The 27,755-nt window shown below is 36.6% G+C and overlaps 4 protein-coding genes across 6 annotated transcripts; all 4 read right to left on the bottom strand.

The window, feature by feature from the left end:
• Positions 1-18: 18 nt before the first annotated feature.
• LOC147491724 (serine/threonine-protein kinase BSK1-like) lies at positions 19-8,743 on the bottom strand. The gene is made up of 9 exons (XM_086566476.1): positions 8,147-8,743; positions 7,924-8,059; positions 7,321-7,454; positions 7,090-7,195; positions 4,782-4,867; positions 3,442-3,630; positions 886-1,050; positions 686-799; positions 19-446 (listed from the first exon to the last, which is right to left on the bottom strand). Exons 1-9 carry the CDS (start codon positions 8,459-8,461, stop codon positions 192-194), a joined length of 1,500 nt encoding a protein of 499 aa, XP_086422602.1. The 5' UTR covers positions 8,462-8,743; the 3' UTR covers positions 19-191.
• Positions 8,744-9,950: 1,207 nt separating this feature from the next.
• On the bottom strand, positions 9,951-13,577 carry LOC147491723 (uncharacterized). 3 transcript variants are annotated; one of them, XM_086566479.1, is made up of 4 exons: positions 13,397-13,577; positions 13,213-13,320; positions 12,000-12,167; positions 9,951-10,706 (listed from the first exon to the last, which is right to left on the bottom strand). In XM_086566479.1, exons 1-4 carry the CDS (start codon positions 13,496-13,498, stop codon positions 10,674-10,676), a joined length of 411 nt encoding a protein of 136 aa, XP_086422605.1. In that variant the 5' UTR covers positions 13,499-13,577; the 3' UTR covers positions 9,951-10,673. The 3 variants fall into 3 exon arrangements, with proteins under 3 accessions (XP_086422605.1, XP_086422603.1, XP_086422604.1); XM_086566477.1 differs by having other exon boundaries at positions 9,951-10,401; positions 13,397-13,576; XM_086566478.1 differs by lacking the exon at positions 9,951-10,706 and adding an exon at positions 11,145-11,406.
• Positions 13,578-14,921: 1,344 nt separating this feature from the next.
• On the bottom strand, positions 14,922-15,967 carry LOC147491722 (uncharacterized). The gene is made up of 3 exons (XM_086567311.1): positions 15,674-15,967; positions 15,209-15,572; positions 14,922-15,109 (listed from the first exon to the last, which is right to left on the bottom strand). The coding sequence occupies exons 1-3, from the start codon at positions 15,965-15,967 to the stop codon at positions 14,922-14,924; spliced, it is 846 nt and encodes a 281-aa protein (XP_086423437.1).
• Positions 15,968-16,054: 87 nt separating this feature from the next.
• Positions 16,055-19,347, bottom strand: LOC147491721 (uncharacterized). Its single transcript, XM_086567310.1, has 2 exons — positions 18,243-19,347; positions 16,055-16,584 (listed from the first exon to the last, which is right to left on the bottom strand). The coding sequence occupies exons 1-2, from the start codon at positions 19,345-19,347 to the stop codon at positions 16,055-16,057; spliced, it is 1,635 nt and encodes a 544-aa protein (XP_086423436.1).
• Between the last annotated feature and the right edge of the window lie 8,408 nt (positions 19,348-27,755).

Genomic DNA, 27,755 nt, shown 5'->3' with positions numbered 1-27,755 from the left:
TGACCTCTTTTCATAATCTGAAGAAAGTAATTGCAATCAATCATTGATGTAAAAAAAGCGTGACTCTATATTACAATTTTCGGCTGAGACAAGATTTCCAACTCTAGTTTACACATTAATTTGAGGTTTCTTGTACAACAACAGATGGGGAGGGCAATACATTATTACTGGCAAATATAGACGAAAGAATCTCAAGATCCTCTCCCACCACGCTGCCTCTTTTCTTCTAGACCAGCAGCTTCGTTCAACATGTCAGCTGCATCTTTATGCATGTCAAGCTTGGCAAGCGCAACTGCCTGCATGTAGAAGGCTGTGGGCCAATCTGGATAGACACATTGTGCTTGCATTGCGTCCCGTAGAGCCGCATCTGGTTGGTCACAAAGAAGATGGCAAAGACTCCGTCTTGCATAAACAGTTGGTGAAACCATTGTTCCTACATCTATAAACTGCAGTGAAGAAAAACAGATACAAATTTCATGAGCAAGGTGAAGAGCTTGACTAATATTTACTATTAGGAAGAAAATTACATGAGTTAGGAACTGTAGCCTGGATCCCAATTTGCCTTCTCATTATCATCACTTAAAAATTCCAAATTAAATGAAAAGTACAGGTAATTAAGTAGTGTCAGCAGTGCATATTATAGCATTGCCCGCACAATTCCCAACACTCAGCGGAAGAGTAATACCTGAGAATAACAGTCAATAGCAGCTTTGAAGTCTTTATCACGGAAAGCAAAGTCCCCACGCTTTCTTGCCTCCAGCATATCTCTCATTTGTTGTGTCCACTCTTGGAAAGATAACTGAAGAAACACATAATCAGATAAACCTCTCATCTTAATATTAGGAGAAGACATAAAGGAAACCCTCTTTGCTACAATCTATTTACCTCATTGGTTCCTTCATCGTCTCTGTAATGTGTCATCACCAAAATCTGATGAATAGCCGTGAGATCCATTCGCTGGCAAGCTTCGCCCATTGGTGAGAGTGGACGCTGGGGGGTAGGAGGGGCTTCTTCGGGCTTCGGTATTCCCAGCATCACATAGGATGGAACCTGCATATCATGAAATACAGGGATCAGATGCCAAACACATAAAAGGTAGTTTTCCTGCACTTAAATTTATACTTACCATTGATAGACATCTTTGAAATTACAATATCAAAACTTTCAAGTAAAATGCAACACTTCAAAGGAAGGGATTTTTAAGGCTGGTCCCAGTATTAATTCGTTATTTAGTGTTTGGTTACCGTCTAACCGATTAATCATTTATTATCCTCTGGTTCCAATTCCGTTAGTTGACCGTGTTGACTGGCAATTGAGTGTTCTTTTTATTGGCAAAACAACCCCTCAGCGTGTGATGCACACCCTGGAACTTAAAACTGTTTTCCAAGATACGCGTCTTTTAAGAGTTGGTTACTTTGATTTTACCGAGGAATCTTTTTCTTTTTTCTGTGAGTATTAACTGAAGGAAGCTAAAGGGTGAAGATACAAAACATGTTCTTGGCTACGTTGTAGGTTGGGGACCACATTATGTTATAGATAATTGATGGGGAGTTAAACCTCAGGCTAATAATGCAAGTTAGGTTTTTCCTTAGTTCATTTTACTATATAAACTTCAATAATTGACGGCTACAATGGGGGGTTTTGACTTCTTACTGATTACAAAAATTGGGGATTTTGCTACTATTGTGTTTGCTACAGATTTTCTTATGATCCTTCCCCTGTATCATAGTATATTAGCATGTGGTCCTTCCTTTTAGACAATTTATTTGCTCTAGGTCCCACTAATTCCACCATCGAAAAACTTGAACAATTACAACACCATTAAAAAGCTTACTTTTGGCAGAGGGAGAACCGCGACTTAAGATCCACCCAGGGTTTGGTCACACTCTTGAAACTGAGCTTTAAAATGAGAATGAAGCTTTAAGATGGTGTTTCAAGGGTGCTGGCCAGAAGACGTCGGAAGTAATCGAGAAGCTCCTACGACTATATCCGCAAATATATGCACCGTCGGGGTTTTTTGTCCATACTCCATACCTAGACATGTGCCACTGTGTCCCTTGTTATTTTGGACTTTGGACTCATCTTTAACAAGCCATGTAACTTTGAGAGGAGGGGGGAGTGGTATACAATAGGCAACCAAAAACTAAACAGTTATATACAGTCAATTGACAGTCAACGCGGTCAATTGACGGAATTGGGACCAAATGCTAATAAACGATCAATCAGTGACCAAACGCAAAATAAAAAATTAATACTGCAACCAAAAGCTAAAAATTCCCTTAAAAGAAAATCTATCACTAGACAATATGTGAGTAGCCTTCAATTACTGCAGGTGCTCCAATGGAGTAGAATACCCCATCCCAAGAGAAAAACGGTGAAGTTGTCTAAGATGGTGGGAGGCAAAGATTTGTCAGAAGGATAGAACAGTGGGAGCAGAATCCAACTGGATCAAACTACTTTTCAAAACCGGGTATGCCAACACTTTCTGAATCATGGTAAATTAACTATACTGGCATAAGGGTGGGCTGATGGCGATTGGAGAGTCTTTGCATCAATATGAACACGGACATTGTACAAAACTCTAGTTGTATTCACTTGATAAACATTCCATATCTATATGCAATTCTGGGCATCATTGTATCATCTATGATGTCAGTTTCCCAATATTGAACTCTGGTCGCTAATTTACAAAATATTTATTTAATGTAGATTCTTACTGGCGGAAGCTTCAATTTAATTGAATCTCCACTTTAATTGAAACACAATTAAAAGACGACCTAAAAATCACTCTTTTATTGAATCTCTCAATCACAAATCACATACATAAACACAACTCCTGAAACCCTAACTACAAGCCCGTTATTTAAAGTAAACCTAGAAAGCATAAACCAATAGGAACACGACATGTGTCCAACTAACTAATGGACTCGAACCATGGCCTTGGACTCAACTAAGGGGCTCACGCACATAACATGTAGAGGGAACATAGGCACACACCTATGACACTGACAGACTCGACTAATGTTCTACATCATTATTACTATCTGATGTTAATCGACAATAGTCAATTGGTCCATCCTACAACAACCAATGTAAAAGGTGTCTGTTTCTGAACAGGCTTATCACAAGAAAGAGCAATCAAGTTGTAGGTTGATATCTTTTTCTTTCAGTAAGGCATAAAATATGTGTCCATGATAGGTCAAGGTACTCTGTCTATTTTATCCCTCAAACAAAACTCCACTGTGATCCTTTTTCTAATAATCAACTTTGGTTGGTATGATGTATGCTCAGAGCCTCAGACACATTATTATATGCCAAGACCAAAATTGTGGACTTGAGTACATCCACACTCCCAGACAAACCGCAGTCAAAATTGCAAATATGTAAAGATGGCACTTATAATAAACAACTTGAATCAAGAAATTGAAGATATGAACTTACATCAGGTTTATTTTGCAGTGGCGCCAGTGTAGAGACAAGCTTCTTCAGATTGGGCCTCTCCCTGGGCTCATATTGCAAACATTGTGACGCAAGCTCAACTACCACAGTAGCCTCTTCTGTTGAAAAGTTCCCCTCCAAATGTGAATCCATTAATAGAAGTATATTCTTTCCTCGTATCATGTCAAGAGCCTTCATATGAAAACACGAGAGCAGATGAATAAGAGGCTTATCCCTTAGTTCAGTAACTTATCAGAATCAAAGGACATGTTTGAATGGAAAATGAACTGTACCAAACACTTGAAAGTTGTTAATGATAAAGAGTCAACTCAGAATGACAACATAAGAGCAGACTAGTGGTTCTTAAGCTTCTAAATCATGCAAATAGTTCAATGGATGTCTTCCTCACCAGAAACAAAAGAAATAAGTCAGCTGAGCTGACTAATGGTTTCTAAGATTCTAAATCATGCAAAAAGTTAAATGGATATCTTCCTCAGCGGAAACAGAAAAAGAAAAATAGAACTTGGCTCAAATGAGTGATGCTAGTTATTAAATGTTCAAATATCCAACCATCACTCCCCCAATGCAGTACTCTTCTCCACTAAATGTTGTTGAGATGTCTATTATAGTCTCCCACATGGGACGTTGAAAGCCTTGCAATATAGTATAACAGTTTCTGGGCCACTCCACTCACCACCAATTGGTTTTGAGTTGGACGCCCTAATGTTTAAGAAATGCTACTGGTCAATGCAAACTACTCAAAATCCCTTAATTCAAAACCAAGTCACAGTATATCAGTAGATGCAAGTTGCTCCAATCTTATCAGGTTGATCTAAGGAGAGAACATCGATAGAATATGCCTAAATGGCACTCTTCAGATAAACAAGGCATTGTATCAGATCTTTGAAAGTAAACATTAAGGTATTGGACTCTACTTGTTTATAAAACAACAATACTGCTTAATATTTTTTATTAGTAAGGTTTTTTATATTGCTTTAAAAAGTTTTAAAATCACACCAATAATGTATTTTCTCAAACCTTCCTAAAGCTATGGAGAGTAAATTCGTGCAATTTAAAGCACATTTACTGGCTGCTGCATGTACTCCAATAACAGATATATACTCCAATACATAATAGATAAGAAAAGCCAACAAGCACAGGAAATTATGGGCCAATAATTATCTTGTAAGAAACTATAGGGTTAAATGTTTGCAACTGGAAGTAGTTGATGAATAATCAATACTTAAGAAATTTCAGACCATGGTACAGTGGGATCATATAGAATTTCTATGCCAGACAAGGCTGCTTCTCTATTAACTTAACATAGGCCCAAGGCAACTTACATGACTAGGAGGAATATGCTTTCCACTCAGAAGATCCAAGATAACAGTGCCAAAGCTGAAGATAACACTTTCAGGAGTGACCCGTCCTACAAGAAAATTTAACAATGGCAGTGTAAGTATTAATCAAAATATATGTAAATAATATCCACTAGAAAATGTGTCCTAAAGTAGCCAACAACCAAGAACGTTATCTTAAGCCAAGAACAAACACACAATAAGGCTTCTTTTATCAAATAAATGGTGTAGCGGATCCGAAAAGCACGATAACTATTTGGAGGTTCAAGCAAAAACTGAATGAGTGAATCTGAGGTATGATTTATGGGGAGCACGGATTTGTATACGAAGATCACCCCCAATCCAAATTCATCTGAAACTAGTCTCTTTATGGTTCAAAGTTTTGGGTAAAATGTCTAGATTGTGGAAAGTTATCCATTTTCATAGGTAACAGCTTCCAGACAAAAAGCTTGATTATAAGGCTGTCTATAAAGAGGGTATCATCTAGAGGGTATCATCTAGAATGGAATCAGCCCCGAATTTATCTTTATGAAGCCCTACAAATGCACTGTAAACCCATCAAAAAAAAAAAAAATGCACTGTAAAGAGAAAGATACAAAACTCATGGACAGCCTGAACTAACTCAGTAGCACCACTGTCCCAAGGGAGTACAAGCGTACAACTAACAAAAGGTAATGCCGAAGGACGAACTGATCATCTTTTAAGGACAACTATATATTTGAGCATGAATAAACTTCTTGAGCAACTATGGGTTGTTGCAAGTACACTGGCATACAGCCAAATGATTCCACCAGGACCAAAAATCCTACAAGGTCAGGATTACCAAATTAAACTTCTTCCCTCTTCATTAGTTTAGATTTCAACCCAATCACCACGTTAATTACCATATTACGCCTTTAAATACTCTCAATTATTTTTTAGCTAAAAACTCTCCAAAGGAAGATCAAGGTCTCATCAGCAAGCTGCAAACGAGAAACCCTAGGACCACTATTGCCTGTGTTAGAGTTCTAAGGGACATTTCCCGTGGGCATCTAAGGGCTGGGCTGAATTTCCAAGGATGTTTCTATTATGTAAATCCTACTATCTTGTATTTTCTAATATATAGATGTGTGAAGGAAGGCCGAATAGTTGTTTTCTCTCTTCTCCACCGGACTTTCTTCTTCTCTTCTTATTCAATAACTAAAAACATAATATATCACATGAAATTTATCCCAAGTAGCCAAAATCATTTCTCAACTATGCCTCGAAAGAACAATTTAAACAGGAGTAACAGATTTAAAATGGGAAATTGTAGGACAACCCAATTGAATGTTCTCAACTATCTAAGGTCACTCCTAGAGAAGATAAGGGTATCATTAGCATATGCAAATGAGAAACGCTAGGACCACCACTGCTCACATTATAATGCTCCTCCAGCAGCCAAACGCTCAAAACCATTGGCTCCTTGGTGATCCCACAAAGAGCCTTCAAAAACAATACAAATCTAGATGATCCAGTGGAGAGCCTTAACGAAAAACACAAAGATGAGAGGAGAGATGGGGTCACTATTTCTCGAGAAGGGAACTTTCCGAAAAGTTCAGTATGGACCCATTGTTCAAAGAGGTAAAGAAGATACAATTTTGTCCTGACCTCCTCAATCTAGATCAGATACTGAGACTTTCCAGAACAGTCCAAAATATGCCTGATAAAGAGGTCATCTGAGTTCTCGCATAGAACTTGTAAGAAAATTATGGACAACAACTTATCAAGTACGGGGTTGGGGATTTTCTTGCTCATGTACTACCTACTCTATTCAATTGAAAAATGAGCACAAGATTTTGAAATCAACAAATTACAGCCATAAATATCGCTATAATAGCTTCTGATAATATGAATAAACATCTTTGTTCCCCAAAGATAATACCGCAGAATAGTTCATGCATGTTCTCAGAGTTGATTATGTTCCTCTAACAAAGAAACACGCTAAATCCAAGTTAACTATACAGATTATAGAATTCCTTGATAAAACATATCTCCTGTGAGTGCATGAAGATAACTATCAAGTACGTGAACCCAAGCAACAGATACTGCAACGCATATATTTTCAAATGAAGCACACATTTCCTTATAATTGTTGACATCCCAATCTAAATTTCTATGTTTAAGCATTAACCAAATTATGAACAAAATTAGTACAGTGTGGGGATCAACTTGGTTTGTAATTTTCCCATTTTCATCAGTAAAAATATATTTTAGTCAGCACAGCAAAGATATACAAAAAGAACCAAAGAAGAATTAGGCTTCCAGGACAGACCATTTCTTAGATACTCCGGAGGAGTATAGGCGAGATTTGTGCTATAACTTTTCCCATCCCTACTATTTTTCATGAGTCCAAAACAAGAAAGCCGTGGATCACCATCCTACAAGGACACCGAGATTAATCAAGAGGTATCAACTGGATATTGTGCTCTTGTGCAATATATAATGCACAAGACAGTAAAATGTAAAATTATAGTAATGAAACATGTACGCGTTTTGACAATACCTCATCAAAGAGAACTCTGTAAGCATTCAAATCGTGGTACACTGGTCGGCCTTCAGAGTTACAATAATCTAAGGCTTCGGCAATATACAGGGCAACTCTTAATCTCATGGACCACTCAATCGTTTGATTCTCCCCTGTCAAGCAAAAGCAGTGTTACCTTCACCGATACACGAATTGCTAGAAACAAAAGTATACAGCAATAACATAAACTTATTTTAAAATTTGGACCCTTTAATTGCACAAGAAGAAACCAAGAGAATTAGCTAAGGACTATCTTCTAACACATAAATAGAAGATAGAGCTCCTTTTTAATCGGTAAAGTGGATCTACCGCATCGATCCCGGGTCTACTCCATGGGGAATTTCACACTACAAATTATATATACACAATGCTTACAAGTATTGAACGTCATAATAACAAATTACAAAAAACAATGCATCTTCCCAAAATTCTCATGAAAGCTCAACACATGTTCTCACTCCACTCCATTAAGCTCTACACAACTTAGTACACATTCTACCGATTACTATGCCAAATTTAGTTGACTTATACCAACTAAACTTAGCTTCTTCACAGTAGTAAAACTAAAATTATCATACATACAGTGGAATAAATGCTTTGCAAGTGTATCATTCGGCATGTACTCCGCCACAAGTAACCGTTCCTCCCCATCACAACAATACCCAATCAAATTCGCAAGCCTTCTATGTCTCAACTTCCCAACTCCCCAAGCTTCTTCCTATAAAAAACACAATCAAAAACATTAAATTCAAATTTCCCATATAAAAAAAAAAAAAAAAAAAAAAAAAAAAGGCAAGTAGATTACCGCAAACTGTTTAGGATCAGGCCAAGCCATTTTAGTAAACTTTTTAACAGCAATCCATCTCCGATTCTGTAAACGACCTTTATAAACTAAATTAGGTGCTTTCTCTCCGCTTTCGGAAACAATATAATCTGAACTGAAATTATTAGTAGCTGACTTAAGATCGGATAATGAGAATTCCGAAAAAGGTGGGATACCACCACCACCACCAGTGGTGGCGCCACCAGATGGTGAAGAATCTCCGGTGGGTATTGAGTGGTTGTCTTTTTTGGCTGTGTGAGTTGTGTCTGTAAATAACGAGGATTCACAACAACCCATTTGACTCAGTCACTGAGTTGTTGTTTGACTCAGTTACGTGAAGAAAATGAAGTTTTTTTGGAGAAGGAAAATTATTGAAGAGAGAGGGTTTGAGGAAGGGTGAGTTTCTCTGCTGTGTATCCGTGCGGGTGAGTTGTTTCTGAAAAGTGAGAGAGAGAGGTGTGTTTGAACTTTGAAGAATGAGGTGGAAAGAAGATTGGATTCTTCTTTCTTGCTTCTGTGTACACTGACCTGTCTTTCATTTCTTTTTCTTTCTTTTGTTTTCTTGTGTTCTTCCATTGTATTAAAAAAAATATATATATATATTTGAAATCTTGATACAAGTAAATCAGCCAATCCACTGTTTACAAAAAAACGCTTCCTAATTTACAAGGACTTCAGGAGTTGTCCAAGACACACGGTACCTCAGACGCGTAATGACACTCACTTTGCACGTTCCACAGATTTAGGTTATGCTAACGTGTGTTTCGGGCTTTATTTTGGTGTTTTATCAAGTCAGTTCCTCCAATGAGACCATCCAACTGTATTGATAGTTCGGTTGTGGTCCAATGAAATGCCATTGACACTTTGACAGTGATACCTCATATATCTATGTTCCTACATATACTCAAAAGGAGGTATTTAATCATTCTTCCTTTTCATGCTCAAGTTAATAGGTACCATAAGTTAACAAGAGTACATCAAAATCAGATAATGGATCGCACAGTAGTGAAGGCTAATTTGAAGCTCACCTTTGTCATAGCTCTAGACTAATTTGCAATTTTCTGCAATGCACGCCAATGATAAATATTGCCTCAATCTAATGTCTAGTCTAATCATCGTATAAGTAAATAAAAAACAGTAGAAATTAGTGGCAAGATGACAAGATCTTCTATAATTAACTAAAAAATATCGATCTCTCGGCTCCTGTCTAATACACGTATAATATCTTCTATACTTGGAGATTGCTACAAATTCCTTTTCAAGAACTTTGGTACATCGCCTCAGGACGTGTAATTCTGCTGTCCTTCGTCTCCAAGTATATATTGCAATTTGTAAAGATATATTTAGCCAACTAACCTTGACACCAAGGGTCTACCTCTTAAACATGGCAACATGTGATTAGTTTCCTCCACAATTCCTACTTTGGAACAGATCCCTACTTTTTCCTCAATTCCAACCAAAATATTAGAATTTAGATACAAAGAAAAAGAAAAAGAAAAAGAAAAAAGTTGAAGTAAAATCTCTAGTACAAATTACAATCATCTTTTTCCATCACTACCACAGTATCGTCAAAGAATTAGTGTTTAGGCATTGTTCTGATCAAACAGGTCCTAATATAAACCAGTCCAGTCCTGTTACAGTGTTATAGGAGATGGCACCCGCATCTACCAGAACACCACGAAATGAGACAAGTAGGTTGTTCAGCAAAAATACAGCACTGTATACTCATCCTGGACACAGTCCCACAGGCGATCTATTGTACATGAGGCTATGAGAACTCAAAATGGAACTTGAACTTGAAAGATTTCAAAAAAGAACTAGTACACAGTCATCGAACTACACCAATTTGCCAGGCAGGAACAAATTCAGCAAACAGAGGAAATTACAATCGCAGCCAAATCAGGAAAAGAACTAGATATAAGTTTCTCATAGTAGCAAATTAAGGTGTTCAAAGCTAAAAAAACGCCAAAACTACAAGAGTGAACCTTCAAAACATCTGTCCACAAGGCTATCACATTTCTATATCTGATGCAGAACTAGCTTCATAGGTATCTTGTTCCATATCCATATCCATATCCATATCTGCACCTGTATCGTCCAGATCCATACCCCCAGTGTGGAACCACCTGACATTGAGCCCTCACATTGGATACCCTAACTGGGACCTGACCCACGTCACAGAAGTCCGCAAACTCCGCTCCTGACAAATCAATATCTTCAAATAGAGTCCCTGTTGTCTGCGGAAAAAAAATAACTGTTCATCAGAAAAGTCGAATAAAAATTACAGTGTACATTTATAACAGGCTAGGGGGTGAGAGAAAGGTGCAAAAGCACGTTCAGTAAGTGCTATTTTGCAAAAAGCTTCGGTATTAACTTTTCCACACTATATGCGGAAGGGTCCCTTCCACCTAGGCCACTTCATGATCACTCAAAACACTTTCTGATATGGCCTAATTTTTTGCTAAGGTACCATCCCTTTATTAAAATCACAATTATTCAAGGAGCTCCTCTATTGCAAGCTTGTGCTGATTGGCTTTAGGATCTGCAAATTTAAACATCCAAAATAATAATCTGAGGTCTCTAAATTTAGCATGTGTTACATCTTCTATTAGAACTCCTAAAGACATCAAATTACACATCTGAAACTAAGATGAAGATTATCTGGTATGCTCTTAAGGTTTGGCATACGCAGCATTACTGGCAGAAAGAAAAAACTTACTTGAACAAGATGTCAAGTTCTACAGAAAGGAAAGGGGTCCAAGTTCGTAACCAGTAAGAGGAGTATAACATTCAAGGCTTCGTGTAATTGTATCTTAATATCAGGATACCAGGTAACACACTAACCAGATAATGCATAGTGAAAGAGAAACACTTCAGGGGGAGACAATCAAGAATATGCTAATGTGGTTATCACAACAGAATAAGCATGCATTGATAACTATTCATCGATAATTACAAATTACGAAACACAATCCTCGTATACTCCTATCACTTGCAATTATGAAGTTCCCTTCCACACACGACCTTGGGGAACACACAAACCGCTGTTTTTGACCTTGCCTAAAAGTTCAGTTATTAGGTACCATCCCTTAGTTACAAATTTACAATCACAATTATTCAAGGAGGTCCTCTGGCTCTATCGCATGCTTTTGCTGTTGTCTTTTAGGAGCTGCGAATTTAGACATCCAGAACAGCAATCTGAGGTTTCTTGGTTTAGCATATGTGATACAGCTTTTACACATCTGAAAATAAGATGAATATTATCTGATATGCTCTTAAAAGCAGATCTAACATTTAAGTATTGGCATGTGTAGCCGTGTAGGCATGTAGCCACAAAGGAAGCACAAAGGAAGAAAGAAAAAATCACTTGAACAAGATGTAAAGTTCTACAAAAAAGAAAAGGGATCCAAATTAGTCAGCGCTAAGAGGAGCATAACAACCAAGACTTTTAATAGGTATATCTCAATGTTAGGATATCAGATAATACACTAAGCAGTCATTTCAATTGAGCACTGCAGACCTTACTGCCTCGTTAAAACCCACCAAGAATCTCGAGAGACAAGAATATGCAAAGGGAAGACAATCCAGAATATGGTAATGCAGTTCTCACTTATCAGAATATGATTAACATGCATCATCCATTCTTCGATAAGTAGACAATAAGAAACAATGCACCTCATATATTCCCATCACCAACACGAAAACTAGAGATATTGAAGGTAAACTACCATATGTCTGTTCAGGAAGTATCAACACATCTTAAACCAAACAGCATTAACATACTCTGGACTGTCTTCCACGTGGAAAGTAAAGCTAAATTGAAATGAGTACTTACTGATTCAGCTTTCCATCCACGTCCAAAAGAACAACTCACTGGTTCCAGTCCGTTGAATTCAAATCCCATCAATGTTATATAAGTCCCATAAAGAGAAGCACCAAGCGATAGGGGGCAACCACGTTCTGGGACCATGGTTACAGTCCCCTCCCTCGAACAGACCTTGCACTTGAAATGAGTGCAAAGATAAATAGTATTAGGGATGCAATAGCTTCCAATGACCCAAAAATTGTATGTACCACAAATAAATAAAAAATGGACAATTGCCAAGGAAATTCATCCACCGCATTGGTTTGATGTAAATACCAATAGGCCAGTAACATAAGACTCCACACAACATAACAGGAAAAATGGAACATAGTACTTTTGTTAAAGAGCCACCTGTAAATGCAACGCACTTACAAGCTAATTACTAATTCCAAGAACTACATACACAATAGGTTATAAACATACATTCGCAATCTACAATAAATACCAGCTAAAATTATGTGAAAACTACTATTTATAGTGGCTTAATATATTCACTTTATTGGTTATTCACTAGAACGTCATCATAAGAAATGGTCATGATATGTAAGTAAATCCATTATTCATTGAATTAAAGTACTCCATACCTAAAATTTACATCAAATACAATATCCCTTAATCACTGAGTCTCACTAGTAACAACTTCTACTCCAGGCATTCCTAGTTTCTTTTTCGTAGCTAACACGCACATGCGCACACTTACTTGCTGCAATCACTCTTTCCTCCACTCTCTAAATATAATTTATCTATTCTCCAATAATGACATACATTACAACATACACACAAAGTATCAATACATCTACAATGGATAAACTTCATTTGTAGTGTTACTTTCAGTTTTTATTACTATAAACAATACAAAAACACTGACCAATCCAAGACTAAATCCACTTTCTGATCTAATAAACATTTAACAACCTATCATCAAATCCTTAGTTAACAACATATATCTCCAAACCTCTATTTACATAATCATCAGTCCATATATCCCTTCGTTACACTAAAGAAACAGAAAACAAGTGGCAATCCACATTTCTTTCATTAATAAGCGACTAATCATCAGTCACAGACATTAAATAACTGATTGATAATTTCTTACTTACTTACAACACAAATCAATAAAACATAGATCCAAAACAACAAATATATACAAAACAAACACAGATCTGAGATGGGAAAGGCTTACTTTCTTGACCAGATTAGTAGTCCCTTTCCCACTAGGGTTAGCAACTTTCTTCGACATAATCACACATGTTTCCTTCTCACAAACTTCACCACAGTTCATACATTGAAGCTACAACAAACAAACAAACATTTAAAAGATCTATCGAACTCAAAATAAAAAACGCTGAAAATATATTAATATATACCTTGAAGAAATAAGGCAGATCCGGATCGTCGACTCCTCTTTGTGGTTGAAGGCTCTTGATGTTCTCGAACGTAGCAGTTATCGCCACATTCACTTTCACCATTTTCGTTTCTCTTTGTTTTCAATGAAGGGAAATTTTCTCTCTTTTGATTGTGGAGAAGAAATGGACAGTGTAAAGTGAGTGGATGTTTTTATATATAGGCACACTTTTATGATCCTATGGTCCAAGGAGCATTAGTGTAAGATATGGACGGATTGGTTTCTTTGGCCGAATAGTGAAAGTCAGGCTCTGCAATGCAGTGGGGCATGAGTGTAGTATATCATTTATTTGGCTCTCCTTTTTTATATATATTATATTTATTTATTTATTTTCACGACTTGATTTTTTTTTTTGATAATTAGACAGATAAATTAAGAAAAATAGACTATATCATTGTCTAGTTTATTGCAAGTGTAACAATATTGAATGATTTTTTTTGCTACGGTTATTTTATTGCGTACTTGAACCAACAGTCGTATATTAACATGTGTAACGCTTTAGCACGTACACAGAATTATCTATCAATAATTACATGTTTGGTAAATGTGAAGAAGTAGACCTTTATCCAAACAATGAAAGAAACTAATATTTGCGGAAATTTTCCCTGTTAAGTAGTCATGCATTACGATGGACACCCCAATGGAGCCATTTTATGTTTGGAGCTAAGTCACATAATATCCTATCAACATACATTTAATTTTAAAGAAATATTACATTCTCCAAATGGACAAGAACGAAATTTTTGGCAAAATCTTCTCTATATTTTCAATATTAAATCATATAACCTGTCATTCCAAATAAACATGTTTTTGTCTTTCGTTATTTGAATAACCAAAAATACATATATACAACACCATCAGAAAACTAAAGTAACATCCCTAAGGTTTTAAAACATTATACATATAAGAAATTACACAGTTATTTACTTTATAAGCAAATATTATATTCTCAATGTAGAAAAATCATAACACATATTTTACGAATGAAAATTTCGACAAAATCTCCTTTGTATTTTCAATATTAAATCATAAAAAATATCATATCTAGAAATCATTAAACCTGTCATATGACCAGAAGAACCAAAGTAACAACATCCCAAAGGTTCCAAACTACTATATATATAACAAGTTGCACAATTATTTACTTTACAAACTGCTCAACTCAACTCAAAATACACCAAGAGGGGGGTTAGCAAAAGTCTAAACAACTATAATATAAAAGGTAATAGCTGAAGTGACAAAATCCATCTGCAGCAACCATCAAAAAATGTCCTCCTATATATTACTTGTGAAAGAACTTACATAAATCCAAACAACAAAATTAAGCATGATAACGACATTAGATATTCATTTATGAGAAATATAAAAAATCTTGATGAAGTGAATTTGCAAACAATATAAATAGAAAGATATGTAGAAAGATAAATACTACATACCGAGATAAAAACAATAAATTAACATTTCAACGATCAGATTTTCCTAGAACATCAAATGGTTGAAGCAGACAAGTGCAACAAACGATTCTCCTCTTGCAATCGACCTGTAAGACCAACACATTTTCCAATCTTTTGAAGTATTTCCAAAGAGAACATAGGGTTAAATGCTAGATCATACAACTTTCTTGTGCGAGACAAAGCAACAAAAGTCAAACTGAGGCTTTCCCTTTCACCAATATCTACCACAGCCCGATCAAGAGTGAGGCCTTGACTCTTGTGAATTGTTATAGCCCAACATAGTACAAGGGGAACCTGAATGCGCTAGCATGTAACATTACCTGATTTCCAATTTGATGTCTGTGGAGTAATACGTATTATATTAGAATCTGGACGGAACCTAGCACCACGATAGTGGTCGAAGTCAACCATAACAGCAAGAGGTATATCTTCTGGTGATTTGCAGCCATTTCCGTAGACAATATCTACAACAGTGCCCATTGCACCATTAACCAGTCCATTTGTGGTGGCAATGTTTGAACGAAGCATAACACGTGCACCAAGTGATAGACACAGAACTTTCTCCAAGCCTTTTGCATCATATGACGAAGCCTTAGTAGCAGTCTCACAATTATTTAGTGACACAATTCGAGCAACTAGTTTACCAAGCTCAATCAGTCGGGTGAGATTGTAATCATGTGCAGGCTGTTTGGTAAGAAAAAGACGAAAGCATCTTTGAAGGTGTTAACCTCATCCATATTTAGCGAGGAAATATCCCGAGTTAGAAATAATTGCCAATCACTGACGGTTGAAGTTCCATTACTGAGTCTGAATATTGTTTCTCGAAATGATGTTTGGTCATCCCCTGCTTGTCGAAATATATGTGATAACTGAACACATTTATCGAAACTATAATACACAATTCCACCATATTGTTTTTGAATAGACCCACCTTGGATATATAATGCACTGTCACATACAGGAGGTAATTGACGCATATCACCAACGAGGATAATAGATACATTACCAAATGGCTCGTTCTTTGCGAAAATATCTCGACAACGCCGGTCAATATTTGCAAGCATACTTCTTCCAACCATGCTGTACTCATCGATAATGATAAGTTTGGTGTCTTTAAAGTCTTCTTGCATACATCGACATTGATCACATTCAATCTTTTTGGAAGTTTATTTCACACCTTTCTGTTCCACAGTGAAAGAGAGTTCATAATGGATGGTTGCACCTCCAATATTAAAAGCGGTAACTCTAGTAGGAGCCATGACACATATTGCTTTGTTTGTTCTGAAAATTATAGTAACTGAATACACAATTGCATTTATGAGTGTGGACTTGCCTGTGCCTGCCCCCCCACAAACAATTAACCGAATACATGCTCCATCTTGTAGTGCTCTAACAACCATTTCATGAGCCAGTCTTTGTTCATTAGATAAATCATGATCTGGTACAACGGTTTGCGGTTCATTATTTAGTTCATTGCCACCACGTATAGGATGAACAAATTTTTTATCAATTTCTATATTTGGATATCGATGTAAACCTTCAGCCCAATTGTGTGAAATGTCAAAGTCTCTCATTCCTAATTCCACAGTTTCCCCATAGACAAACATGGGCCCCATTGCTGCTACCATCATCCACTCATCCCGAAGTAAGTCTTCAGTACCAAGCTCTACCTCAATACCATCTTCAAGCTCTTCATCTATCGGTTATGGAAGAATAATCCCATGAGTGATTTTGAAACCCAAGTCATTGTATCTTTCAGACCACAAGACAAATTCTCCATGAGCTTCTTCGAGAGTTTGATAATGGTGATGAATTAAGACTTGTTGATGACAAAATGATTCCCATTTTTCAGTGTTTGGTAGGATGACTGATAGGGTTATATACTAAAAGTATTACTTTTGTATTAATTCTAATTCTTTATATTTTGAATGAGAATTATATGGGCAAATGTTATGCATATTATATATGTTATTAGTTATATGCATGTGTCTAATACTTTATGTTGTAGATGATATGGTGTGGACACACAAAAGATCATATCATCAGTACCTTATAAGGTATAAGTAATCGTTCACAACCTAGATGAATTTGGACAAACCATTAGTACGGTTGTAGTATAATCTAGTATTAGTCTATCTTGACTATAATATTATAGTACACTTTGTGTGTATTGAACAGGACCAAATGAGGTTGTTTCTCCTTATACTGACTATATAAGAGAACAAACGCCTCTGTTATTATGGATGCTTGTCCTCCTAATCCGGATATAATAACGGGCACTTACATATATTGTACATTGCTTTAAATCATCAATAAGTGAGATTCATTTGTGAATCAACATACTCGATGGATTGGGATGACATTGTATGTAAGGTGTGTTGTTGATTATAGAAGGAATTCGTGTCCCGCAAGAAGTCGGGTTGATGATGTCCCCTTGAGGAGCTCAAAAAGATTGTCATGTAAACCCTGCAGGTGGATTTATTCCGACATGACAATGAGGTTGAGTGGTACTACTCAAGGACATAAGAAGTTGATTAATGTAGTTATCAGTAATTTGATTTAATCAACGGACATTCGATATCTTAAACACGGGGAGATCAACGAGCATATAATATGGAGCCCATAAACACTGACACGTAATTTGGGATTAGGGCGGTAGTGCAACAATGACCTTTAGTGGAATAAGTCATTTGTTGACGGACTTGGGCCGTGTGTTATGGGCGAACATGGGAAGCCCAAGCCCGTTAGGAGGCCCAACCCTAATTTCTCCTCATGGTCCCTGTTGTAGCCTATAAATAGAATATTCTTTCTCTCTTGCCAAAATTCATTATTCATTGTTCTGAAAAAGAGGCAAGAAAAGTAGATCTGAATTCGTTTCTGATCTTGAGAAAAAGAAGAGGGTTGGTAGATCGTTGTCCATACAACGTCTAATTTGTTCTAAAGGAATACAATAGAAGATCAAGGAGTTGATTTCAGATTTCATAAAGCTTGGATTCTTAGAGTTATCTAAACCGATTCTCAAAGGTATGTTCTCCAATCACAAATCATGGACAGCCATTAATTCTGATGTGCGTGGTGTTCGCGGTTTGTAGAAATAGTCATTCTGAAATAACGGTTCCTACAATGACACCGTCTAGCTCCGGCACCAAACGCACAACTGCGTCCTCGAGAAGTGTGCCAAACCTACTGCTTGAAGTAATGTCTCTTTTCCATATTCAGGAGGGAAGTATTTTCATAGCAAGAAGGTCGTTGCAGATATTTTCCTACAAAGGTTGGATCTGTTCCAACAATTTCATCCTCGTCGGCCACTCTTCGACGGCGTATAATTGATGCTAGCATGCTCTTTTCGCTAACATTTAAGAGTACAAACTTTCTGAATGATCGGGTCAATGGGTACCCCCATTAACAAGTGACATACTTCCTGGGCAGAAATATCTCTTTCAGAGACACTTTTCATAAGTAGCCGCTTGAAAGCAGATCTTGTATTTTGACAGGGTCGATGAAAATCTTCAACAATATCTTGAAAAGTATCTTTGAAACTTTTTGAAGCTAGTTCAGATTTAGCGGCGTATTTAGCAATGTAATTGACAACAGATTGCACTGAAAGGACATGTGACCAATCAATGTTTGCACGCCAGGTCTGCAAAATCTTTCGATTGTGGGAACAGACTAGTTCATCATTTCGGCGGCTAAGGAAACGATACATGTTACTATTGGGAGGCTCTTCTACAATCTTCGACTGACCAATTACATCAAATGGGTATCTAAAGCGACATACCATTTGTTTGGTTGCTTTGTGTAAGCGCAAACAATGACTCCCACATATAGAGTGTCGCATGACCCAATTGACCAACGAAACATAGTCATCTTCGTTTGTATCAAGTTGTAAATCGAGTGGCAAAGTGCGTGCACAAGGATGTTCTTGTAGATTTCTAGACAAGTTTGGGTCTAGGTTCACAGTGCAAACAAGTCTATCAAAATAATCAATGATATTAGATCTATCGATAGCACTTGTAGCAATCTTAGTAACATCTGGAGCATCTGCTAGCCAAAGAAATCCATGAACATGACCACTACCATGATTTTGCCACTCAAACCGGTACCAATGATCAACCACAGAGAACTCAACTCGTAAGTAATCCCGAAAGAAGAATTTCACTCTTGTCTGAAAGAACCAAGCGACAACATTTGGGTTATCATTAATTAACTTTGCGCGTCCCCTTCTTTTATCTAAAGGATACATCCTTTCAAGATCATTAGAAGGATCTAAAATATGAAATAGTTTTGGCCATTGCATGTCAGCAGCACTGAGTGTGAAGAAGATGGTTGGTGGACCTAACTGTTTAACCATGGCAGTCAGCTCTTTCAATCTTGTATACCAATAAGACCGGGTACCACGAATGTTGTTAGCAAAGTAAGAGACACGATTAGCTAATTGCTTGTCACCGGACGAAACCATATTTCGAATTTCTTCAATTGACAACTCAGCATCCCCTAGATTCTTCCTCACAAAAACATCACCTAAAGAAAGTGCCTGCCACCTTGAAAGAGAGTTCCAAGCAAAGTAGCGGAATCTTGTATCTCTAGCAAAACGGCCATCATGATATTTCATCAAAAATTGGAAGTACGGCAATGGATTGACTTTCCGCTGGCGAGCTTGTCGTAGATCAACATCACCGTAAGGAAACAAAGTTGGAAATGTTATAGCAATATATCCTGGGGTTGAAAACTCATCAATGACGTGAGTTGTTAAAGGCATATGAACATTAGTTTGATCTACACTTGGTACCATAAATGCCCTCTGGAGACATGCCTGTTGATTGGGTTGTGTCGCAATAGAAATAGTTCCAACATCATGAAACTCATCAATGTGCAAATCCTAGTTATGCAAGTCTGGTGGCCCATCATCGTCATCGGCTTCCTTAGATATGGCAGAAACTTTGTTGTTGATATCTTCCACAGGTCGGGACATATGTGGTAGGTCATCAGGTTGTCCATCTACAGGTAGTCCTTCGATAGTTCCATCATCAATAATTATATCATTATAGTACCGATGATAAGTTTTCAACCAAACCAAGGCTGTGCGTACAAATTCTCGCCGAACAAGGAATTCCTTGCTTGCATGTGGCCCCCTTCTATTAACGACAAGAATTGCAAACAAATCAGCGGGCTTGAATGGAAGAACAATGGCAATCAGATTGACATCTTGGGAAAATTTTATCACATTATCACTATACGTGTATTGTTGACCCCTAACACGATACACATACATCATGGGGTGCACCCTGGTAATGAGAATTCTTTCTAGATCGGACAAACGAGACAGTTTAGAGGTACAATGCCCGGATCCATTAAATTGTTAACACTGAACATGTTAGCACTAGTGTTGTCCCGGTTATCCAACTTGCAAGAGGTACAAATACATGCATCAATTATTGTTATAAGCGAGGTTCTCACTTAGTACAAACATATTTCAAGAAAATATACAAAGAAAAGCAAATACATGCAGAAATCTTTAGATCGGGAAATTTTCTTTTGCATAGAAGACAATTGACCCATGAAATATCATTGCAGGATTTTCTAAATACTTGTGCGTTGGAGAGTGGTATGTAGTCGTCTATAGTAGGTGGCAGATCAGGGTTTTCATGGATATTGTCTTCACACACCATAAGTTGAACACCAGGAAGTCTTTGATGAACAACGTTCTGTGAAATAACTCTTTGACGGGCAATTGTTTGACGTGTAACTCTTTGCCCAACAACTCTGCTACGAAACGCATTAAGGGCGTTTTGAACAACCCTTTCAATAGGGTTTCGCCTTACAAATGCAAATCTTCTACGAGCTTGTCTGGAATTTTGTACTCCATCCATGTGCAATCCACGAGCCAAACCTTTACGAGCAGTGTCTAGGCGACGATGAGCATCTCGGTGCTTGGAGGTTTCGCCAATGCGTGCATCTTATCTTATAGCACTATTAATTGACTGTGTCGATGCATGTTGCGAACTTGTCTGTTTTGCATGAGTTCTCTTCTTTTTTGCAGTATTTGTAGACCTACCATGCTCTACATTTTGCCTTATGAGGGAATGTCGTACTGCATCCATTTGCAATCCACGAGCCAAACCTCTATGAGCAGTGTCTAGGCTACGATGAGCTTCTCTTTGCTCGGAGGTTTGGCCAATGCGTGCAGCTTTTCTTCTAGCACTATTAATTGACTGCGTCGATGCATGTTGCTCACTTGTCTGTTTTGCACAGGCTCTCTTCTTTTTTGTAGTATTTTTTGCCCTTTTCTGCTCCATCCGTTGCATTGTGTGGGAAATGCTGTTATTATCAACTGGGCATGCAACCTTTGGATTACGTAGCCACTGAATGAGCGGGCAATTGTCTGCTAAATCAAAATCAGATACACTATCTAGTTGCAAAGATTTATCTACTTGACTTCCAACCCTGTCATAACCTCTTGAAGTCTCTGTTGGATATGGTAGATTGTCAACCCTTTGAATACGGGATACATTTTCTGGTAAATCAGATATAGTCTCCCTTACCAAATAATTTGGTGCATGATTTCCAACCGTACGAACCCATTCAATGAGCGGGCAATTTTCATCTAGATCATCGACTTTCTCCCTTGCTAAAGAGATTTCTGCATAATTTCTAACCATATGATTACTTATAGAGGATTCTAGCTAATCAGGTCTCCTATGAATATGCATTGAACTCTCAGGTTGAGATGCCACCGCCATCATAATCCGAGAAAAAGTACGTTTGGAAAGAATTGTACGTCTTCGAGTAGTTGGATATGCAATTTCTGGTAGGTAGTCTAATCTCCTGATGTATGTTGAAATTTGGGCGAAAGAGTTACGGGGCCGACGATTATGAAGACGCGGCCGAGTAGTAGTTGGTAAGGGAGTATGTCAATTCCGACGACTATAAAATCTACCAAAGAACCTATCAATTTGGTGTAGTGATACTGGAAAACCTTCCACAACTGCATCCATTGTGCATTAAAACACTAAGAGTGGAAAAGGAGGGACGAGAGGGAAGTCTTCTTATGTCGTGTCAATTGAAATTCCTACATGGTGGGCAAACTGGAGCATTAAATAGTTGAAAGTTTTGCTTAGGAAAATTGTTTCTTTTCTCTAACGGGAAGTTAAGCCAAGAAAAGTTGAGTAAACGGATAAAAACTATAAAGTCCAACTACTTCAAACTTATTATTTCAACCGTGGTTGTCATAAATGTGAAAAACTTGCAATATATATGAAACATAAATATGACTACTTATTTTGTTATATCTAAATGAAATAATGAAATTTGAACCATTATTACTCACCTATTAAATGCACCCAAAGTAACTAATGTATTAGGAGATATTAAGAATATTAAGCGTAAGAGAAATGCATGAATATTAACGAGGAATGCACGACTTATATGAGACCGTCTCCACCAATTGCATTACCATGTAAATCGTAGTTTCAAGCTGAAAACAAATTAAAACAAGGAGTAAAGCAAATGCGAATGAATACATACCAATTTGTTTGACAAAAATATCTCCAAGAAACATAAAGACTTATAACGAAAACAAAACCAAAAGAACTGGGCCTACAAGGACAAAACAAATAGTGGTTAGTTTGGAAATATATTGTAATGAAAATGGGTAGTTAGAGGCCAAGAAAATATTAGTTGTAGGATTAAGAATACCACAAATCTGAATGAAAACATACCGCTTCCTTTTCCAATATTTTCCACAAGAACAGAAATACCTAGAACCAAAAAAGTGCAACTGTAAAAACAGAAGAAAATGGTTAGCTCCATGGGAATATAGATATTTAATAAAGCAAATCTACATAATGATTTGGTTGCTTTTATATGTTGAATTGTTTGAAAATGCTAATGTAAAGTTGTATCTTATTTCTTGTTATTCCTTTTGGATAATATTTCTAACAAATTTAAAGTAAAAATACATTTTCAAATTTAAAATTGGACTTACATGCAGTTGACATAAACAAACAAAAATTCTCAATCATAATTTAAACATATGGATATTTGGTTTATGCATCTAATAAGACTTGGTTCCACATCTTCAAACCTCCCCAGAAGTGTAAACGCTAATGGATCTTTAGTTGGTGATATGGTTGGGGCTTTCGACACCGACACCAGTGGTGTAACCCACTAGCCGTAAGCCTATTTGCATCCCTTCTATTGGATTATTGGGACATGACATGGTAGAACATGCATGAATGATATATATAAAAAAAATACACATAGAAAATAGCGCAAATGAAGTACCATTAATAAATGTGTTGTTCTAGGACAAAAGCATACAACTAATCATATTTGGCAAGAGTAAAGGGTAACACTGAATACGTCAAATATTGCACAGTGAGTAAAAGGGTAATAAATCATGTTTTTTTTCTTGGAATTGTTTGAAAATGATAGAGTAAAGTTGTATCTAATTTATTGTTATTCGTTTTGGATAATTTTTTTCACTAATTTAAAGTTAAAATACATTGCCAAATAAATAAAACTATATAATGTAAAAAAATAGACTTACATGCATTTGACATAAACAAACCCAAATTCTCAATCATTATTCAGTCCCTTCGGTGGAGGTTGATGTATAATGTGATCATGACAGAGATTAAATCCCCTCTCTTCTTACATTATTACAAGTGGACATCTTGTTATTTGGGTTTTCTTGATCTCCTTCAAATTCTCTTCTACGCTTTGGAGCAAGTTGATTTACTTCAGTTATGGTAGAGGTATTGTTTTGAAGAAACGAAAAAATAGATTGACGACTCTGGTCCCATGTGTTGACATATATAATTTCCTTCTTCATGGAGTATGAAGTAAAATCAACACGGTCTTTTTCAAGATCAGCTGTGGTTGGATTGAATGGAACACAACCAAACTGACATAGTACTCGAAGTGGCACATACGGAGTGGAACCATGAAGGCCAACAAGTACAAGACTTTGTCAACCTGGAATATGTAGATAAATATCTCTCTGACACAAGAGCCAATCACATTTCCACTTGATGTTCTCCGTCTTCAAATAATTTAAGCTGGCATACCATGCGTCTGCATCCTTAGGAATTGTACAAGGACGCTTGCTAATGCTTGTTTTGACAAGATTATATCTGCTATCTCCAACACTTTTCATTTTCACCAAGGAATTTGATAAGTGCTCATATGCCCAAACTTGAAGAAGTGGAATGCATCCTGAAAGCTTGGTATGTCTATTTATGACACAATTGGTCAAACCTATAAGAAGTTCCGCTAATATCATTGGTACGATAGTAACACTCCCAGTTCTAACTTCTTGAATAATTTTGCATAAAGAGGCATCAATTTTGTTTGTGTTATTCGGAAGAAGAACTTGTCCCACAATTGCTAAGTCTATCGAATTTGCACGCCCTAACGCCTTTTTTTTTATCGTTTGGATCACCGACATTCAAGTGTCTAGCGATAAGGAAATCAAGAGAGCAAGTTTTCACTTGACCATTTGTTTCTTTTTCAAGAGTTTTTTTTGAGATATGCAGGAAATCGACAAGCTCCTTTATATAGCTATCTTTTAGGTGGGGAAAAGCAGGGCTTCCTCCAAGAGACATGCCAAGAAGATGAGAACATTCTTCTAGTGTAGGACAAAGTTGATGAGAGCCAAATTTGAAAACCATGTCATTTGGCTTCCAACATCTAACAAGTGCTTCTATGAAAGCCCAATTGATTTCGAGTTTAGCTAAAGTCAGTGTGTTTCCCATACCACTCTTTTGCCTCCAATTGATCCAATCACCACTATTCCAATCATTGTTAATGATTTCCAATAGGCTTTTATTAGGCACTTTGGTATTCATTATCAAGTTCTCCACTCCCTCCTATATAAATAAAATAGTTCAATGAGAATACAAGAAAAATTATCTATGTCTATGTTGATTATACTGAATGCATCTAGTAAGGCTTGGTTCCACATCTTCAAACCTCCCCATAAGTGTAAACGCTAATGGATCTTTAGTTGGTGATGTGGTTGGGGCTTTCGACACCGACACTAGCGATGTAACCCACTAGCCGTAAGTCTACTTACATCCCTTCTATTGGGTTATTGGGACATGACATGGTAGAACATGCATGAATGATATATATAAAGAAATACACTGGAAAAATAGGCAGAGGAAGTACACATAATAAATGTGGTGTTCAAACAGAATAGATTTGAATTAAAACAGATTGTGTTCAAAGTAAGAAATTACAAAATTAGGTGTTCCCGCTACTAAAAAACTAACAGGGAAACAGGGATTATGCTAACTTTATAAAATGCTAACTAAAAAACTAATAGATTTTAAAATGAAGAAAGCCATGAAATAAGCGCTCAACTCTTTCATCAACCATTATGTTTCGTTATTTTTATATATATTGGTCATTTCGTTTTGAGAGCATAAGATTACTTCAAATCGTACTTTAGTTTTCTCTTTCATTGCAAACACAAAAGATTACATTGCCTATGCAAACTGATACAATAATGGATTTCATCATTTAACTTTTTAAATCATGCCAAGTACAAGTGAATATCAAAGTTAAACTGGATCATCACCGATCATGACTTGACTCCCCACTCTATTTACAAATGCAAAACGTCGATTTTTTTTTCCCCGATAATCTTCACAAAATATGTTCAGTGAACACTACGTGGTGTATTTTGACTGAACACTATGTGGTGTATTATAATTTTTGAGAACCCACTTGAATACTTGATGACAACTTAATATAAAAATAAATAAATAAATGTGTGACCCATGTTTTGCATTTGTAACTATGACAAGTTAAAGAAAAGAAAAGATTGAAAAAACAATGATATTGACTGAAACTTTAGTGGTCAAATAACTATGGACAATGTTAACATTTCTATAGTATATTGATAGCAAAAAATTTGTACCATGTTGTATGCAACATTGCCCAGCGTCATGTACATGCTACATATAAACATAAAAATTAAAACATCTTGAGGATCTGCCTAACCCTAGCTTATCTTTTAAAAAAAACTTTCAGAAGAAAAAAATCCTTCAGTGCATATAGGTATATGCGTAACAGTTAATTTCAAACAACTACCCAGAAAAGACTACTTCGAATTAGAATTTGAGCTATATGCCTATATCTTGTTGGAAAGCTTGTCGAATCTAGTTTCTAGCGCTTCAATCATAACAATTTTTCGACTATTGCGTAACAAGACATGGCAGTTTTCCCGCAGGGTGTCAAATTTAGACAAGGAAATGATTCAATTACGAAAATAAGGCTTGCAAAACGAATATACCTTTGTCAAAAAAAAACTTTCCATGTCATTGGCCGCTAGAGGAAGAAGAGACCAATTAAATGAGGAAACAACAAAACTTCGCCGAAATCTGATGACTAAAAACGTGAAACCCTAGGTCTAAACCCAAAAGCTCCGATACAAAGTAGAAATATAAAAGTATATTCACTATATTGATAATAGCAAAAGCCGATGATTACATGAGACTCCCTCTCCTTAAATAAAGACTAGACACATACTAACACTCCCACCTACTCTATGTGGGACTCAAAACTCATATTGTAAAACACTAATACTTATATTTCTCCACAATAAGAAAACAAGGCTGCCTTATCTATATAAGCAAACAATTATGCCTAGTCTATACACAAGATGGGACACATTAATCCATTTAAACAGATGAGCAGCTATATACAGATGAAAATGCCTCGTTATAGAACTACCTACCAAATATTACAAAACAAGTAAAGGAAAACAGGTTGAAACTCAGACATAAATTATCAAAAGGAAATTAAATGTAAAATCAGAGGACAGTAAAGTCATACAAATTATTCTAGGGATAAGATTCATGAGAAAAACAGGTACAACAGAAGAACATCTATATACATAGGGAAATGCCTTGTTATAGAACTACCTAGGAAATATATCAAATAGCAAGTAAAGGAAAACAGGTAGAAACTCAGATAAATAAATTCCCAAAAGAAAATGAAATATACAATCAGACTATGAAGTTCTAGAGATGAGACTTCTAGAGACAAAGTTCTATCGTTAAAAAAAATTCTACAGATAAGTTGTCTATAACAAAGTAAATGAGAAGCACTAAAAGCCAAATGACGCAGTTGACATACAAGAGCCAAATCAGATAAAAAACAACAAAAACTCAAGAATATGAAAAGTGATTTACATAATTTAATGGCACTAGTCTATTGATCACAATGAATTTTCCATGCTTTCAAAAATACCCACTTGCTTTAAAAGCAAGACACATTGAAAAATAATAAAATATATATGCGGCCTGGTCAAACAAGGCAACATTAACAACAGAACAGGGTATGCAAACCCCCGACTATCCAGCCAAAGGCACGACCAAGCAAACCTATACACCAATTGAAACTTTGAGATCCTCAATTTAGATGTTAGTCATCGCCTAAACCTGTGACTGCATAAGTGAAAAATCCTGTAAAGTCCTTCCTAATCATAGAGAAGTCTTTTCCATCCAAAGTGGAGTCCCTATTTTTCAAGAACATTATAGCCTGCACAAGCTATCCAATTACTTTAACATAATCTCATGACACCTAAAGGCGATACATCATAAAATAAGTCCAATAAGGCCAGTTAATGAATCATCAAATTAATACTCCATCCAAATGAGCACATTCGTACCTCAACATAATAACCCTTTTTGAAAGCCTTGAATGCTCCTTTGTCCTACCTAAACCTCCAAATTAATGTGTGCAAAAGGCCTTGTTCATGCTTGTAAAAACTGGCTATCAGAAACCTCACTCTTTTGTTCTTCACAACATTTACTGCGACTAACTGGAATGTCCGCGGCCAGGTTCCTCCTAATAAGC

The sequence above is a fragment of the Coptis chinensis genome, chromosome 6, assembly GCF_015680905.1.
Source record: "Coptis chinensis isolate HL-2020 chromosome 6, ASM1568090v1, whole genome shotgun sequence".
NCBI classification, from domain to species: Eukaryota; Viridiplantae; Streptophyta; class Magnoliopsida; order Ranunculales; family Ranunculaceae; genus Coptis; species Coptis chinensis.
The sequence above is the reverse complement of the archived record's forward strand: the minus strand, read 5'-3'. Positions and strand labels throughout refer to the sequence as shown.